We start from the raw sequence: 18903 nt of genomic DNA on the forward strand, positions 1-18903 counted from the left end.
AATTCGTCCTTGTTGAGAACACTAGTTGGATAACCATCGAATCAGTCGCTGCTCAACATGCAAGAAATTGCAGAACTTGTTTTTGTGACATAATGGTGGGTTTAGTTTGTCTCTTGCCCTAAAGTTTGGGTGGCTTGGACGTAAAGGGTTTGGTTTTTAAGTTTTAGTGCGAGACAAAATCATTAAGGTTGAAAGTTGAAATCTCCATCGACAAAGACTTCACATTTTTGCCTGCTCCTCTCCTGCTTCAAGGAACGATTTGGAGATTCATTGTTGGCCTACAATTGGAGGGAAAGGGATCCTCTCCGGATCCCTTCCACCTAATCCTCCTCATCAAACAATCCGGGCTTTTGAAATTTGATCTAACGGTTAAAATTATTATAATTTTCAAAGGAGACTCTTGTTTGGAGCCGTTAGATTAAATTTCAAGAATCCGGATTGTCTAATGAGGAGGATTAGGTGGAAGGAATCTGAAGATGATCCCTTTCCCAATTGGAGGACTATTTGGTTCACACATCCAATCTCTTTTCCTTTTGGCTTGTTAAATTACATTTGGCCATCTGGGTAAGAATCATGAAGCTGCCCCCTGCCCTGTTTGTCACGCGGCTAAATGAAAAGGACAACTTATAACCTCGTAAGTAAAATATTTTTTTCCAACTTGGATGGATGCATGATGTGAGTAGTTGGTCGATCATCCTGCCCTGTTTGTCACGCGGCTAAATGAAAAGGACAACTTTTAACCTCGTAAGTAAAATGTCTTTTCCAACTTGAATGGTTGCACGATGTGAGTAGTTGGTCAATCATTTCAACATGGTAGGTCAATTAGCTCTTGTAATCTTGTAAGATTTATCCCACTTGGAGAATTTCTGTTGAATAAAGATAGGAAAACATAAAAGATAAAAATATAGAACTAACAAGGGAAATAATTTTGGGAAATGATTTTCACGTTCTATATCCATCTCCCATTCTTCTTGCACTCGTCAGTTTTTTTTTTTTTGGTTTCTTTTTTTTTTCTTTTTTTTTCAATGATTTACCGTTGGTTTATTCATTCTTGTGGTATGAATTGAAAGTAAATGATGAAAGAATGGTCAAAAAGCATAGTGCAAAATGATCAAAAGAAAGTGTGAAAATAACTTCTCGAAATAGATATCGCATATAAAAAATAATTGAAAATCATAACTTCGCCTTTGTAAAGAAAGCCAGAAATGAAAATGTAAAGATCATTTCTCAAAATTAGTATCATATATAAAAAATGATTGAAAATCATAACTTCACTACTATAAAGAAAGCCAGAGATAATAATTAAAGCAAATGAACTTTGGGTCGAATTATTATATTATTATTTCTCTTAAAGTTGATGAGCCACTCCTCATGGAACATGTGGATAGGATATTCCGATTGGAAAATGCCTTCTTTCAATCAACACCTTGATCTTCAAAGTCGCAAATGATGGGCAATGATAGTAATGGAGGGAAAACAAACAGAATTCAGAGTATATAGGGGGTCCCATCACGATGACTTAAATAAAAAATTCATGTATAAATGGAAATCCCTAGTTTTTGTAAGTGGGATGTAAACTTGTGAAGTTATTTTCTAGCCAACTGGTTTTTTGTCAGATGGTGTTTTTCCTTTCTAGTTACAAAAAGTATTGCAAGACACATGTAGTTTAGTTAGTTAAGAGTATATCTCTATGCACTCAAAGTCATGCGATGATTTTTTCGATGCATAAGAATAAAGGAAAATTAATGAAAATGATTTAAAAACTTTGAGTTTTAACGTTAAGGATAAAATAAAGGGTAAAGTAAATAGTATTAGGTTTGACTTTTTAGTATAAAAATATAATTTTTTGTTAAAGTGAACAGTACCGTAGATTTTTCGTTAAAATTCTCTAAAAATAAATTGAAAAAACCTCAAGATCAACTGAGCTTAAACAAAAATGTTTCAGGCGTTAATGCGAATGCAATAAAGTCAAAGAGGAAACAAAATGCACATCTCCAGCTTCATGGTCAATTTCTACCATAAGAATGATTACGATTGACATCCATTGACTCAAACAAGCAACTTTACTCAGCATAAACAAACAAAAAACCCTAATAATGCTACTCTTGTAATATTTCTCTCTCATTTTATGTACATTTGTCATGGAATTTAGAAATATCAGAATGAGAATCCTTTTCGGATCTTTTTTGTGAGGATTTAGGGAATTTTTTAATCATGTCTGTTTATCGTAAATTATGCGATCAGTTTTTTTTAAGTACTATTTGTGTTCAATTTTAAAATAATTTATGACCGTACGATATACGATGAATGGACAAAATAAAAAAATTCCTTTGATCCTCACAAAGAAAGCACTGAGAAGATCCTCATTCGAAATATTATATTCCCGATGAAAATATGTTCGAAATCGAATTCACTAGGAGGACAAGAGGGAGTAGGATTCTCTCTCCTCCTATTCTTATCCTCTTCCCTCCCTTCCTCTCACACATTACTTTTTGTCTTATTGTCTCTATAAAAAAAAATCAATATAAGATGTTGACGTAGCTTAACCGTGACCGTTCAAATAGGAAGGAAAAGAATCTTCCTCTGAACAAGAGGGATTGTCGACCCCACTCTCTCAATACTCAACAAATTGATTAATGATTGATTTGGCCACTTACTTGGCTAATGGAAAGCAAACAATTTTTATTTTTATTTTTAGTACATATATATTTTTACATTAAGAAAATTGGAAGTTTGGTTAAGCTACACAAAGAACAATTTAATTTAAGATCGAATTCACTATCCACGATATTTGAACTTAAAACTTTTTCCTTTCATGTGAAAAGAAATACCACCAGACCATAATACTAAATGGCGAAAACAAACAAGTTTTAGTTGAGCAGTTTCGCCTTTCTTTAAAAATAAAATTTGAGAGCTTCTTCATCTTTGCTCTCATAAATAAAATTTTCTGGATCCAATTATTCAAAGTAATTATTTAATGATACCAAAAAACTGGCTCTTTGTTTTTTAATTGGCGTTTCCGACATCCCATAAGAATATAAGGTAGCGATGTTTCGGGGGCAATAATACAGCACAAAAAACATAAATATTCTGACATAAGTATACATACTAATCTTTGACCAAAACAAAGAAAAGTATATATACTGTACATACTAATTTTTTTTCCTGTTACATGTAAAATCAGTTGAACTAATTTATATGTTCCCCCATCATTAATTATTTAGATTATTTCGAGAAAAATCCTTATTAAATAAAGTAAAATGACAAAAATATTATTAACTTTTGTCAAATTATTTTGACATATTATTTATTAAATTAAGGATATTTTGGTCATTTTAATTGTTATTTAACAGAGATTTCTCACCGGATAACCAAAATGATTAACAATAGATAAACTTGGGGACCCTTGTATTGATTTTAAATCTCAATGATCACTATTGATTTTAAATCTCAGGCACTAAATAAAAAGTTATGCTACTTTCAATAACCATTTTGACTGAATACCTAAAATATATAACAACTATTATACTATACTGTATACACAACACAGAGAATATGCTTGTACATGCCAGCTTGTCTTGGACTGGACTGTCTCTCTCTCTCACTGGCCAGCAGCCAGCTTGTCTTGGACTGTGTCTCTCTCTCTTCCTCTCAGTCACGGACACTCAGGAATTCACACTTGAAAATCAGTTTCCTTTTTTTGGGTCGAAAAAACCAGCTTCCTTTAAAAGCGAGAAAAATCAAAGCAGCTACCTTTTCTCTCTTTTCTCATCACCAGCACTTGTTGTGTCTGATTGGAGTAGGTATTTCATGCTGCATCTACTTTGAATCTTTGTTCTTCATTTTTTCTACGTATTTATTTACATTCTCAGCTTTTACAATGCAAGCATTAGATTTGTTGTTTTTTTTTTTTTTTTTTTTTTGGGTTTGTGCGAAGATTTCTTGGCAGTTCGGCTGTGATAGTGATGTTTTCTTCCTTTGTTTTTGACCCACATTTACTATCAGCATCAAACCTACAATTTTGGCTTCTCAGAACTTTCCAAGCTTATATATTTGGAGCTTTGCTTTCAACCCTTTGTGTGTGTTTCTTTGTTTGAAATGTAAAACAAACCAAAAGGGTTGTCTTTGATTGGATTTAATAGTCCAATGCCACTCTCTTTCTGAAAATTTCTCTGCATTTTTCATCTGGGTTTCAAGGTTAGCATGCTTATAACCTCTTGCCCAATCATTTTTAGACTAGATGTTGTAATGGGGTTGTGATTTTTGACTTCTGGGTTGTGCTTAAACAGCAAGAATCAAGATTTCCCAATTTCTGGGTCAGCTTGTATCTGTTGAGATTCGATTCGATTTAGTCCATTTACTGCTGTGCCACATTGATATCTTTGCTTGTTTAATGTAGATTTGGGTTGTCAGTTCTTCCAAGGCCCACCTCACCTTGGTAATGGCCTGACTGTTGTAGGTCTTGGTTCCTTGACTACAACTTTGAGATTTAGTTATCATTGTTCAAGAAAGTGAGACCATGGAAGAGACATTTGTACCGTTTCGCGGAATTAAGAATGATCTTCGAGGGAGAATGATGTGTTACAAGCAAGATTGGACTGGTGGTTTCAAGGCAGGCTTCAGGTATATCCTTCTCTTGCTATCATAAACATGATTCCACATCATATTTAACTGTAAGTATTGCCAAAGTTTGATTGGAATGTTATTCTGGCTTGGTAACTTGGTTAACTGTCTCAGGATTTTGGCGCCCACCACTTATATCTTTTTTGCATCCGCTATTCCGGTTATTTCATTTGGAGAACAATTGGAAAGAGACACAGGTAATATTATATACTGGATACCTCCGTATTGTTTGTTGTTGATGCTTTCCATTAAGTGCCTTATGGTTTTCAGTCTGAGTGGAAAATGTTCCTAATATCGACCAGTTGATAAGAAACATCTAAATTTTTTAACATTCTACGCATTATGCATTAGTGTTTGAAATCTATGTTTTGGCATCATTTCTGGTGTTCACAGGTGGGGTTCTCACAGCAGTTCAAACATTAGCATCTACGGCTTTGTGTGGAATTATACACTCGATTCTTGGAGGACAGCCTTTGCTGATTCTCGGAGTTGCAGAGCCAACTGTGATTATGTACACGTTTATGTTCAATTTTGCCAAAAATAGACCGGAGCTGGGATCAAAGCTCTTTTTAGCATGGAGTGGATGGTATTTTCTTCGTGCTAACAAATGGATTGATATTGTGATTTCTGCTGTTATCATTAATCTCTATCTTGCAATTATCCCTTTTGGGTTATTTTATTGTCTAACTCTTGTTTGACTCTGGATCCGCCTTTATGACCATTTATACCGATATGCAGGGTGTGCGTCTGGACTGCAGCTTTGCTGTTTCTGCTGGCTATACTAGGGGCTTGCTCCATCATAAACAGATTCACTCGTCTTGCAGGAGAGTTATTTGGCCTTCTCATTGCAATGCTGTTCATGCAGGAAGCTATAAAAGTAGGAACATTCATCTCTTTCTATCCCTGCATTCTATTTGCCTATAGAAAAATTACTTCTTATGTCACCTGGAGTACTTTCAGTAGTTTCTAAGGTTCGTAGATGGCACTGGTGGATTAATCCCAACTTTTTTCTAGCTAATAGCTATAGTTCTGAATTGTATTTACTAGGGACTTGTTCATGAGTTCCACATACCTGAAAGAGAAAACCCAAATTCAGTTCAATTTCAACCTTCATGGAGATTTGCAAATGGGATGTTTGCTTTGGTTCTATCATTTGGCCTTCTACTTACTTCATTAAGAAGCAGAAAAGCAAGGTCTTGGCGTTATGGATCTGGCAAGTGACATACAGACATGTATAGTTTCCTATTTATTAGTTTGCTACAGGAGACTGATCCCATTAGCTGTTTCCCTCTCACAGGATGGCTGCGAGGTTTCATAGCAGATTATGGCGTGCCATTGATGGTATTGATCTGGTCTGCTGTTTCCTATATACCTGCTGGAAATGTCCCAAAAGGAATTCCAAGGCGCCTCTTCAGTCCAAATCCATGGTCACCTGGGGCATACGAAAATTGGACTGTCATCGAGGCACTGCCACATCCTAAATTTTATTTTCTGCCTTCTTTATGGTTTTCCGCTTGCCACGTGAGGGTATTAATGGTTTTTTTATAAAATTACAGGACATGCGAAATGTGCCAGTGTATTATATAATTGGAGCTTTCATTCCGGCAACAATGATTGCAGTGTTGTACTATTTTGACCACAGTGTGGCTTCCCAACTTGCTCAGCAGAAAGAATTCAATTTGAGAAAACCACCTTCTTTCCATTACGATCTACTTCTCTTAGGGTTCATGGTATGCAAATCCCCCTCACAGTGCCATTCACTTTTTCTGTAATCCCCCTTCTAGAAGTTTAGTGGTTGCAAAAAGAAAGAGTGCAACTGGCATCATTTTGTTTTGAGATTAATATGTCTTTGCTACATGACAGGTCATAATATGTGGTCTCTTAGGCATTCCTCCATCCAATGGTGTCATACCACAATCTCCAATGCATACAAAAAGTTTGGCCACACTGAAGCACCAGGTAGGTATATGGTTTTACCATCAATGAAGCCTTCCACTGCTTTCAATTTCAAAGCTTTCCTAGAAGTTACGTTACTTGAGCGGTTCAACTTCACAGTTCTCTGTGCTGTAAAGAGGTTTTGAGTTTTATACCAACTCAATGTCCCTTAAGAACCCAATGGGGCAGAGAAAACATTAGAATATGTTCGGAACATGGAGATGCACATATTGACACTCACCCACATGTGCACTCTTTTCATGTGGTTTACATGTTATCTTTACAACTAGATTGCTTCTCCTGCAGTTGCTTCGCAATCGACTTGTAGCGACAGCAAGGAGATGTATGAGAAACAATGCCAGCTTGGAACAAGTATATGGAACCATGCAAGAATCATATCAACAGATGCAAACCCCACTAGTATACCAGGAACCTTCAGCTCGGGTATGATGACTTGATATGCTGTTCCCCTTTTCCTTCTTTTGTTCACTCGTATGACATAGACAATGCTAACTGTTGTTCAAAAACAAGGCAGGGATTAAATGACTTGAAAGATTCAACTGTTCAAATGGCTTCAAGCATGGGTCACATAGATGCCCCAGTTGATGAGACTGTGTTTGATGTTGAGAAGGAGATCGATGATTTATTGCCTGTTGAGGTGAAAGAGCAGCGGCTCAGCAACTTGCTTCAAGCTACATTTGTAGGAGGATGTGTTGCGGCCATGCCTTTTCTTAAAATGATCCCAACATCGGTACTCTGGGGTTATTTTGCCTTTATGGCTGTTGAGAACTTACCGGGTAACCAATGTTGGGAGAGGATTCTATTGCTCTTCACAGCCCCGACTCGAAGATACAAGTAATTCTCTTGATCCTTTTGTATTGTTGCACCTTCAATTTGTCTTATCTCGATTCCCCAAAAAATTTAATTGAACTACATTCATTTTTGTGTTCAGAGTACTTGAGGAATACCATGCCACTTTTGTCGAAACAGTACCATTCAAGACAATTGCAGCGTTCACCATTTTCCAAACTACTTACTTGCTTGTTTGCTTCGGAATTACATGGATTCCTATTGCTGGGGTTCTTTTCCCATTAATGATCATGCTTCTGGTTCCTGTTAGACAATACATTTTGCCCAAGTTCTTCAAAGGTGCACACCTTCAAGATTTAGATGCTGCAGAGTATGAAGAGGCACCTGCTTTACCATGCAACCACGCAACTGTAAGTTTCCATTCGGATACTCTTTTGTTTCGTCTCACTGTTTCCTGATAAACATATCTGCAATCTGTTCAAGTGTTACCTCACCGGAAATACATAAATGGATATTAAATAGAAGCCTTTCGGCAATGTTTTTAAACAATTCCTAGCCTGCTTGTTCTGTATGATAAATCTCAAGGCATCGTGCTCTCTTTTAGAAAAAGAAAAGAACCGTACTATAATTTTGTGCACTACTTTGATATACACACATTAAAAGGTAACTGTGGCTGCTCAGTTTAACTTATAAATCCTGTTTCATATCAGGAGCGGGAGATGAGTAGGACAGCTTCATTTCCAGATGATGGCGAGATTTTAGATGGGATGGTTACTAGAAGCCGGGGCGAGATCAGGCATGTGTGCAGTCCTAAAGTGACAAGCTCACCTACAACATCATCCAAGGAATTGAAAAGCACACTGAGCTTCTCGGACAAGGTAATCAGTCCTCGTCTAAGCGAGCTGAGAGGCGACCAAAGTCCTCGGAGTGGCGGAAAAGGACCATTTAGTCCAAGGAGTGGAGAACCGAAATCATCTAACTTAGGGAAGAGTGGTTGAAGCTTGGAACTCAGATATAAATAGACAAGTATTTGCCTGCAAAGTATAGTCAAATTACTAAAAGAAGAGTAAACCTGCATTTTCCCCTGCTTTTACTCAACTCAGTTTCTAATTGTGGGCTTATTGTTGTTGTAAAGTGTTCCGAGTCTGATGGGAGAAGATTGTAAGTTGTAACAAACTCCATTAATAACAGTATTAAATTAAATATGAAGAATTATTACACTTAATCCTTTTTAAGCCAAATGAAGAAACTTTACGTGCATCGACATCCATTTTTTCTTTCAAAATACAAATTATTTTGTTCGATAAGCTTTGTCAAGTGTCGACAGACGACAAAATGCGACATCTTCATCGTTCCATGGAAAATGATGACACCGGTGTCTGGAACCGATATTCGCGCTCTGTGCATACGGAGAGCGCGATTCATATTACCATTTAGGCATTTGGAGAGGCAAAGTAAGGTGGATGTGTCCCTGCTCTTTAATTGCATGGAAATCAAGTTGTGTTTTGTACTTTTCACAGCAATCGACTTGGGACCTCAGCGGGAAACATTTTCTACATGACTTCACGAGGAGTGTAGGTCCCTTGGACGCTACTCATTCCTTTTGCCTGACTGATGAGAAGAAATCACACGTAACACCAACCCCAAAGTGGCAATATCCGAACCAATTCAATTACGTAATATTAAGTTAAACGCATTAGCACGCATGATATGCTTCAGATACCGTCACTTTGGCATCCCGATCCCGATTGTATGTAAGTTTCCCTCTTGATTGTACGCTCTGCAGGTTTAGCTGCTGGTTCTAATGAACTCCCTTTGGATTAGGTAGATGCAGAAGTTCCTATTCTATTAGCTTGTATTCTTTGTGAGAACCACAATGGTAAAAGCGAAAGTTCTACCACGGGATTTTTGACGGTTAGATCTTGGTCATTCGATCCTGCTAACGGCTAAACAGCCCAAGAGTATAGGATATTCTGGAGAATACTAGAAGACATGTTTCAGACTTTTCGTTACAGCATCTAGCGTTTACTGAGGAATGGAAACAAAATAATGAAGAAAGAAAATCCACATCACAAAATCCAAAGAAACGAAACATTCAGTATTCATAAATAGGCGATAAAGCATTAAAGCTTACAATGTTATCACTTATTTTACTGTGAAAACTTTATCCCACACAAGAAACTGGAATCTCAGAAAGAAAATTTAAAACCTTGACATCAAAAGACCTAGCTCTTGCTGCTGAACTTACGACCGGACATCTTCTCAGACTCAAACAGTATATGGTTTATGAGTCCCCTCGCCGCGCTGGAAATAGAGGAAGACAAATCAGATGCCATCAACGAAGTTGAGTAAGAAATGCATGCATTTTGAGAACATATTTTTGAGAATAGATTTCGATAATAAAATGGAGAACTGATCATCTGATTTGGTTTCAAATTGGCCCGGACATATTAAGAAACCGATTAAAGTATAAATGAATGCTGACAGTTCTATAATATAAAAAGGCAAACACAAATGCTAGATGCTTACTTATCCTTCAATGTTTGAATCTTCTCTGGATCTGTCTCATGCTTATGCTTTTTGAATTCCCGCCGCACCATATCAACGACAAGTTCTGTATTATGTTGCTGCATCATTAACGAAACAACATCCCCAAATGTGTTAATGTATTTTTCATGCACTAGAGACTTACTCCTTGCAAATTGTATGATCAAATTTGCAAAAATCAATCAAGATATACTTTCATACAAGTTTGAAGGATCTGCGAAATTGCTTCTTAAAGACTGGAGACTCATTCACAAGTTCATAACGATATGATAGGCACGATGTCATACAGTTATAGGAGAAAAATCTTAGCGTGATGGTGACACCGGTACATGTGAGTTGTTACTAATCCACAATGTTATAACATGGTTGACGACGTGATTGATATTTCATGGACCTAAAGTATTATATTAATAAATAAATACACGGGTTACAACATTAGTAGACTGATAATATCACCTAGCAGTGTGACGGTCACAACAAATTGGCAAATATAAGGGCTGGTTTGGTATTGATGTGCTTTGAAAAAAAGCTGCTTCTGCTGTGCTGTGAGAATAAGCAGCTGTGAAATAAAGCAGCAGAGTGTTTGGTAAACTTTTTTGTAAAAGTGCTTTTGAAAAAAAAAAGCATCATTAGAGTGTTTGGTAAACTTTTATGTAAAACAGATGTGAAAAAAAGCCGGTTTTTCAAAGCTAGGTTTTGCAGCTTCTTGTTTTTGGCTTTTTTTCATCCAAAACTGTGAAAAAAAGCTGAAACTGAGTGTTTACCAAACACAAAAACAGCTCCCAGCTTTTTTTGATAGCAGCTTTTTTCAGAATCACCTCAGTACCAAACCAGGTCTAAGTCGAATTGATATTCTTAACTTACGTTCAATCTCATTGATAAATAACAACAAAAAACACAAATTTCATCAAGAAAAAAACTGAATTTGCATACCCGATGACCAACATATTTAGCTCTCCGAAGACACTCGCGGTAGAGCTACAAAAACAACAGAAACAATCGTTTTGTCGAAAAAATGGTGAGAAAAAAATGATTAATTTTTGGATGCAAATACTAAAGGAAGTGAAGACATTTCCGATACTAACTCTGATCACGTTGTTGGCAAGTTCAGGAGGCAATGCGGTTTGCAGGGACGGCATGTTCTCAAATTTCCTGTACCAAAATCCGAATCGCAATCAAATCTGCACAGTCGAATACGAGAAGCATTAAGCAATTCGTCGAACACCTTGCGGGCAAGTTCCAAGTATGCCAGTATCAAAGGGAGAAGAAAAATTAGAGTCGGTGGAAGCGGAAGGGACGGAGTCGGAGTGGTTTTACCTGCGAGGCTGCGACTGTGTGAGTGAGTCGGCGATTCGGTACCCAGCGGCAAAACTCGGTTCGACTGCGGAAATGTTTTGACTCGTTGCGTCGTCGACTCGTGCTAATACCCGTTACTCCAACACATACGGCATGTCGTATAGGCAGGCATTTTTCAACTTCTTTCCTTCTCCTCTTTTTATTTGGAAAATTATGCACACATTTTTCTCCTTCAACATATTTTTATTTATTTATAATTTTGAAATAAAAAAAAAATTCATTTACTTTCACTTCCATCACAATATTGTCTTGGACCTCGTGGACATAAGAAATCAATCTTTATGGTTCAATATATTTTTCAATATGCAAGGAATTCGTCACTTAATTAATCAAGAATATTCACATTTTCCACTGAGGCTCTTTTTATTTATATATAAAAAAAATTATATACCTTTATATGAGAAAGGAGAAATCCAAATGAGTTTGAATCAGTATGTCCCCCACCCTCGAACTTAATCAAGACTTTTTAATTTAACAATTTATTTCGAGAAGTGTTCTAAGAGTTGAGTAAGGTTAACAAATTAAGGTGTTAATCTAACAACATAAGTCTAATACGAGAATATTTTTCTTCAGTGCCTCACCTATCCGTCTATGTGTCGCTGGAGCTTAAACTAAGGGTGAGTTTGATGCTTGTAGAACATGGTTTCATCGACAATGGGTTTGATTAAACGTACACCCATACACATTACTCAAAAGAGAGAACATGGGGGTATAAACTTCAATATGCAACAAAAATACATTATCAAGACAAAAATACCACTATATGTAATGTAAGCATACAATCTCATTACTATATCGTAGGGCCAAAATACAAGACCCAATTGTAAATAATTCATCATCACATCACACAATAAGGGGGGAAACCCCAAATAAGGATGGACCCATAAAAGCTCTTGGGCTCTATACAGTAGACGGTATCTCTATGTAAATCCTAAGTAGCCCAAACCCAAATTACATTCTACCCTAGCAAATATGAGAAATTCTATTGAGAGGCTGATCACGTGATCATGCGACAACTCACATACAAATAAGTTATAACACCATTTTTTTTTTTCTTTTGAAAAAGGAGAATAATTGGTGGCAAGCCACGATTATCCACTCTTTTTAGGTCGGAGAGGCTATGGGAAATTCTCACCTGATTATCTCTGAGATCGTGTATGCAGACAGTTGGACAGAAGACTCCTTCTAACAAGTATACTTGGACACCTCATCCAAAGCCTGAGGCTCCCCCTCTCGCAAGCAATCAATAGGGGGAATAGTTGCAGTCTCCTGGGTCCCATAAGCATTCCAACAAAAGGGCTCATCCATGAGCTCTCCTTCGTATGGGTAAAGCTCAACTTCTGAGAGGATAATATTTCTGCATGCCACGGTGTCACTGCACGCAAAGTGAATGGGAGGCCTCCTCACATCGTACGTGCCTTTTATGTTTCTGTAGGTCAAGTCTGTGACTAGTACTGCTGAGGTTTCGTTTCGGCATGCTTTTGATAGGCAGTAGTACTGGTCTACTAGCAGGCAGTTGAGCACATTCTCCATCTGGATGTTCTCGAAGAGGATGCCGGAGACGCTGCCCGTCCCGCCTTGCCATGTCTTGATTCGGACACCGTTGTCGGATTCACGTATGACGGAGTTGCGGACTGTGATGTTGGAGACGCATGCCTGGGAGTTGTGCACGCCAAGGCTCCCAATGCTGCAGGAAATATTAGAATATTTAATTAGGTGCGGTTGAAATTTTTCAATGCTATTATATATACAAGTGACAAGTAATGTTAGAATGATCACATAATGTGCTACAAATTATGATAGTATTTGAGATTCGTTAAAAAATTGTTTGATGAAATGACTCATAAAGTTTTTCTTTGTACATAGAATTTTTTGTTATTCCCTGTCCTGTTACGGCAAATCGAATTTGTCAGTAATGCGGTCTCTCTAGCATTAATTAGTGAACCTATTGTTTTCTTGATTGGACTTAAACGGATGACAATTGGTAGGTAGCAGCCAAGTGGGAGAGATTTAATTGAGAGAGAATACTTGTGCACGTACCTAATCCCGTGACTTGGCCCACAAGTGACACCCATTATATCAACATTTGCACACCCAGTTCCTATCGAAATGCAGTCATCACCTGTTTAATCATGGTAAAAATTATTAACACATAACACAAGTCAATAGTAATTTCAATACTCATTTTTCATCTTCTGAACTACTTTTGCAAGTGCGGAAAAATTATAAAATGTCAATACAAAATGCAAACGAATAAAAATGAAGTGTGAAGATCGCTACCCAGAATTATCAAGCACAATTTCTTACCGTTGCTAATCATTGAGTTGTGTATGGCAACAGATTTTGTGTTCTCTATGTGGATCCCATCTGTGTTGGGGCTAAGCTTTGGTGAAGAAATGGTTATTTTCTGAATCAGTACTCCTTGACAGCCATCGAATTTCATGTGGAATTGGGGACTGTTCTGGATTCTTAAGCCTCTCACCACCAAATTAGAGCTCATGAAAAATCTGATCATCTGAAGAAGAAAGAAGAACGTAAGAAAATTAATAAAGTTACTGTGACAGGAGTTTTTACTGCAGTCAATTCTTAAGTATGGTTGTGGCCCTCCTGGGTTTATTTACTTACAGCAGGGCTGTCACATGGTCCTCGCAGTGTTGATCCATTGGGACCCTGAGGCAATTAACATAACTGTTAAACATTGGAAATTTAATATTTTTTTTTCAAAAATAAAAAATAAACGAATAGGTGGAGATATGTAGATGAAAGCTAATTACCCTGTGAGGTTTGCAAGGGAGGGCCCACCACTTTTGGCCATTACCTTCAATGGTTCCAGTACCAGTGAAAGTCATCCGGTCAAGTTTGTAAAACACAAGCCACTGTTTTTGGCTGTCTTTTTTAGGCCACGTCTCTGGCCCGTCCGGCGGCATCAAAACCCCATCTACCTGTTTCATATTTCAACCTCAATTACAAATTTTACAAATTTAATGAACTAAATTTCATTGCAACATATATTTTTGTTAGTAATGTTTTTTTTTTTTCTTTTCAAATTCAATTGTCGATGAGGGAAACTTATTTACTAGGGATACGCATTTTCTTTTATAAAAGCAATGTGGGAAGTGGACAATCGAACTCATAACCTCAGGTGTAGAAGAATAACTTACTAACACTTGAAACGTCACTATTTATGATGATCCAAGTCAATAATGCATTATTATGTAAAGTTGATGAGTGGTGTTATCCACATACACCTTTTTATCTTCTACACACTTCTGTCAATTTCCGACCTTCCGAATTAAATGAATTAAAGATGATCAAATGATAGGATTAACAGAGAGTGTACGGAATGTAAAAAGAGGGGCGCAAATAGCACCACTCAAACTGTTTACATGACAGCCCGTGAGTGAATTGACATATTGTCATAGTGACACTCTAGATATCTAGATAAGTTTTTCTCCATGTGCAGAGTTACTAACCACTTAAGGTACAAGCCGCAACTAGAGATAAACAATAGAACAAGGAATTTCTGAAAAATTAACATAAAAATTCTTACTTGGAATACTAGTCCTGGCTGGCATGGACCTGAAAAAATTGTTGAGGTGATTTTGAAGCGGTAATCTGAAGGAGCGAAAACAACACCTGATTTAACAGCACAGGCTTCTTTCCAAGCCTGTCTAAATGCAGCAGTGTCATCAGCAGAGCCATCTCCAACTGCCCCATAATCCATGACATTGAACACACAGTCTGAAGAATTACTAAAGTTGTTTCCGGGGTCGGTTGGGTAAGGGTCTGAGGGAACATCTCGAGAAGGGGTAGGAGGAGCAATGCTCGGAGTTGAAGGAGCAACTGGATTTTCTGCAGGGGTTGTAGGAGGGGATGAGTTTTTGCTCCCCTTGTGGTGATGATATCTTCCTTCCACATTGCTTGCACACCGGAGGGTCAATAGAGCCATAGTGATCCATAAGAGTCTAAACCAGTGAAAGAGCTCCATGTCTTCCTCTGAGAGAGAGTTACCAAAATGCACTTAGAGAGAGAGAGGGGAGAGAGAGAGGAGAGAGAGGGGCCTGAAGTTATAAAGTGGTCTGGCAAGAGGACCAGTAGAAACATAGACTCTAATTTATACTCAAAGTTATGAGCTCACAAACTTCCCACAACAGTGCTAAATTCATGCATATACTAAAACCCTATACGTGTCAACTTTAGGTTGAATGAAAAAAATTATATAAAATGAAATAAGAATAGATGTATGATTTGTCTCTGGGAAAATCGTTGGAAGCTTTTATGTGGCTTTTGGAGCTTGGTCTTCTGTTGCAAATATTTCAATCTTGTGGACTGTTACTTCTTTTGTTCTGTTGTAGATTTCTTCTTTCTGCAGGTGACCTCTTGCCTTTTTCTACATATTTGGTTTGTTTTGCTTCTTTGCCATGTGGTCCTGCTAGAATTCTAGTTCATCCACCATTTTTAATTTTCTTGTACTTGATTGTTTTCGTACACATACATACACGACGCGTACTACTGTGTTAACGATTTTAACGCTCGTCTTTTAGCCCCTTTATATATTTTGCCTGTAAATGTTGACGGAAGAAAAAGATGAGTGTCAAATTCGTTACCGACATGAAACATTGGGATTGATTGAGAATTTAATTAGCAGTTAAGTGCTTGTGAATTGCTCTGAGGCCCGAGTGTCCTAAAACAGTGTGCTGCGTGCATGCAGCAACCAGATGTGTTTTTTAAGATCTCTCTACAATTTAGCTCTCCTGCTTAAATATATTTTGTCCGTTAATTTTTTTTAATTTATTAATTTAATAGTAAAAAATAAATAAAAGTGTGCATATGAAAAAAATGAGTGTTTGAAAATTATGTGTCTATGAGCTCGTTTGGAAGTGCTTTTAAAATAGTTGAAAGCACTCATTGTGAAAATGTTTTTTGAACCAATCTTTAGTAAAAATGCAAGTGAGTATTGGAAAAACACTTTAAGTGTTTTTAAAACCCAAAAATATTTTTGTTAAAAGCACTTTCAGTCATTTTAAAATAGAATATGAATGTGGCTACATAGACCAGTCAAAATAGGAGGAGGATTCTCTACCCTCCTAATCTCTCTACCGTTCCATGTCCTCCTATTTGAACAATCACGGTTAAGTCACGTCAACATCTTATATTGATTTTTTTTATAGAAATAATAAGACAAAAAACAATGTATGAGAGGAGGGGATGGAAATAGGAAGGTAGAGAATCATCTTCCATCAAAATATTCGTTTTGACAAAGCATATTAATTCCAAGATTTATGTACGTGTGAATTGACATATCTCATGAAAGACATTAATACGGTGCGAGTTGTGTTAAATGGAGAATGGGGCCTTACAAAACTTAATAAGCTTGGGTTTTAGACGCCAATAAGTTGAAACTGTGTTTGTTAGGGCCAAATACATTAATTACTCATATGATAAATATATACCTTAAGCAGATATTGACAACTATAATCTTCTATGAATGCACCATTTTTATCTTCGTTTTTTTATATATAAACTACTTGTTTAAGGTTATTTTATTCCATCTGGAAATTCTATATATACTTATATAAATTAAAGGCAACATATATGTTTGTGGGAATAATTTACTTACAACCTGTTGTACTCGAAACATTTTTTAATGTGTTTAGAATACGGGGTGGTACATAATATGTTATTATACAAGTGGAGGGAAGTTTTTTCTCGTTGTACTCATTGTCATCTCTATCTTTCTCATAACATAACTAATTACATGAAGATGATATACACATAATATAGTGTATACAAGAAGTTGCATGAGAGCTTTTCTACGTACGCATATATGTACTTATATAGCAGCATACCATCATAAATACATCATAGCTAGTATACGTTACATTATTCATGTGACACCAATATATATTGCATGATAGCTAGAGAGATGAGAGAGAGTGGTTTCCGAGCTATGAGGTTGTGAAATGTAGGGACGATATGAAAGGATAAAATATATGCACATACAGCAGATGAGATGATTGGGATGTGGAATTTTGGTGTAAAAGCAACAACTCTCTCGTGACTCTTCACTGTTGTTTAGCTAGCTCTCTTTTTTGCTTGCGGCCATAGGATTATAGCTAGGAAGAAGCATATAGGAGGTCTGCGACAACATACCATTCACGGGTTGATTCAAATCCCTACCTACCCCTCTCTGGTCCATAAGCTCGCATCCCTCATGATCACTCATGCATGCACAAGCATCATTAGCTAGCTAATAAGCATGCTAATCAATTATTGTTGATGGGTAACATTCTTCTAGCAGATATAATTCAGCTAATCGATGATTCCGAGCAATAATATTGACTTAATATGTTCGAGCAAACAATCACTTTATTGTAAGACAAATAACGATATTCACCTGGTCACTCAAAAATGTTGAATGTTCGATGTAGCTGAGCTAGGTCTTCTACCACCAATGAGGTTATTTGTAACTTAACCTGGTGTTAATTAAGCTTGAAGTGCATGATATTTGCTATGCAAAATGCAAAGTGTGGAAGTGGCTTTTATAGGGTTAAGATTTTGTGCTGGAGAAAAATGTGCAATGGTTACATACGTGCACTACAAATGCACGTGTTTGTCTTAATCTTTCACGGGCGAGCTCAATAACCGAAACCCTAATCAAAAGCACGAGGCCTTGCATTGTGACAAAAGTAAGAGCCGCAGTTTTTCAAAGTGTTTGATTGGGGATGATTTGTGGTTTCCAGCTACGACACGTAGGATTGGCCATCACGTGAGCACAAGGAACATCCTACGTGTCACCCTCTCAATGGTTAGAAGCTTGTGGAACACAAACCAAACCATTCGATGGAAGTGTGAAAAGGGTTCCAACGGAGATTTCACATGCAGGCTTTAACATGTAAGTCGATTTTGCTGACAAAGTTCTACATGAAGGGAAGGAGCCAGAGCGTGGCACGTGGCGGCTGGGAATTCACGGGATGGTGTTTCTGTGTGTCACGGGTGAGGTGAACGGAAGGATTCAGCTAAGCTGCTTATGAACTTTTAGTTTGGTTGAAGTGATTAATTAGGATAAATGTCTGTTAAGTGGAGCCAAAGCATAAAACAGAAGTAGGGTTGTTTGCCTACCGCTTTGCAGAAAAGCAAAAACAGAAGTTGGGTGCCACTGATTATCTCAATCACCGATGGGTACCAAACTTGTTAATATTTTATGGGTCATCTAAACCCATTTTTAGGGTTTACCATGGAATGAATGATTGTCATATTTAAGGGTTGGTTTGGTATTTAAGATTAGATGGATCGGATTATTGACGTAGCTCAAGGAATAATGCGTGAAAAATACGTACATGTATCACTTGGAATTTTTTTAACAAAATACGATGAAAAATTTGGTCATTAATTATATAAAACTTTAATTTTAATTTAGTTTCATTTTCTCAACAATAGGTTAAATATACAAATGTAACATTAATTTCATGCGTATTATTAAAAAGTGAAAATATATGCATTAAACGTGAAAAGTATGCACATACTTGTGTGTATTTATATGTAATATGTGGTAGTAGGCTTGATTTGAAAAACAAAGTACATCTTATAGTATTTTAAACATATGTATTGGTATCTACTATGCAAATTTAC

At 36.9% G+C, this 18903-nt stretch overlaps 3 protein-coding genes across 11 annotated transcripts; 1 reads left to right on the plus strand and 2 right to left on the minus strand.

Annotated features, from left to right (window-relative positions):
• The first annotated feature begins 3541 nt into the window (after window positions 1–3541).
• Window positions 3542–8593, plus strand: LOC137731176 (putative boron transporter 2). 7 transcript variants are annotated; one of them, XM_068470282.2, is made up of 13 exons: window positions 3542–3803; window positions 4400–4623; window positions 4738–4820; window positions 5017–5209; window positions 5362–5500; window positions 5671–5836; window positions 5921–6087; window positions 6180–6353; window positions 6487–6582; window positions 6865–7002; window positions 7094–7413; window positions 7511–7778; window positions 8079–8593. In XM_068470282.2, the coding sequence occupies exons 2-13, from the start codon at window positions 4520–4522 to the stop codon at window positions 8364–8366; spliced, it is 2136 nt and encodes a 711-aa protein (XP_068326383.1). In that variant the 5' UTR covers window positions 3542–3803; window positions 4400–4519; the 3' UTR covers window positions 8367–8593. The 7 variants fall into 7 exon arrangements, with proteins under 7 accessions (XP_068326383.1, XP_088543187.1, XP_088543184.1 ...); XM_088687061.1 differs by having other exon boundaries at window positions 3581–3803; window positions 4460–4623; XM_088687058.1 differs by having other exon boundaries at window positions 3604–3803; window positions 5921–6090; window positions 6183–6353.
• Window positions 8594–9418: 825 nt separating this feature from the next.
• On the minus strand, window positions 9419–11441 carry EMB2786 (COMPLEX 1 LYR-like protein). 2 transcript variants are annotated; one of them, XM_068470972.2, is made up of 5 exons: window positions 11233–11441; window positions 11001–11096; window positions 10849–10893; window positions 9898–9995; window positions 9419–9672 (listed from the first exon to the last, which is right to left on the minus strand). In XM_068470972.2, exons 2-5 carry the CDS (start codon window positions 11052–11054, stop codon window positions 9594–9596), a joined length of 276 nt encoding a protein of 91 aa, XP_068327073.1. In that variant the 5' UTR covers window positions 11055–11096; window positions 11233–11441; the 3' UTR covers window positions 9419–9593. The 2 variants fall into 2 exon arrangements, with proteins under 2 accessions (XP_068327073.1, XP_068327074.1); XM_068470973.2 differs by having other exon boundaries at window positions 11001–11067; window positions 11233–11373.
• A 569-nt stretch (window positions 11442–12010) lies between these two features.
• LOC137731175 (polygalacturonase At1g48100) lies at window positions 12011–17788 on the minus strand. 2 transcript variants are annotated; one of them, XM_068470281.2, is made up of 7 exons: window positions 17669–17788; window positions 14822–15267; window positions 14046–14213; window positions 13897–13941; window positions 13579–13786; window positions 13312–13393; window positions 12011–12958 (listed from the first exon to the last, which is right to left on the minus strand). In XM_068470281.2, exons 2-7 carry the CDS (start codon window positions 15257–15259, stop codon window positions 12457–12459), a joined length of 1443 nt encoding a protein of 480 aa, XP_068326382.1. In that variant the 5' UTR covers window positions 15260–15267; window positions 17669–17788; the 3' UTR covers window positions 12011–12456. The 2 variants fall into 2 exon arrangements, with proteins under 2 accessions (XP_068326382.1, XP_088543190.1); XM_088687064.1 differs by having other exon boundaries at window positions 14822–15833.
• Window positions 17789–18903: the final 1115 nt, after the last annotated feature.

This window comes from Pyrus communis, chromosome 16, assembly GCF_041283825.1.
Source record: "Pyrus communis isolate YQ-2024b chromosome 16, ASM4128382v1, whole genome shotgun sequence".
NCBI lineage: Eukaryota > Viridiplantae > Streptophyta > Magnoliopsida > Rosales > Rosaceae > Pyrus > Pyrus communis.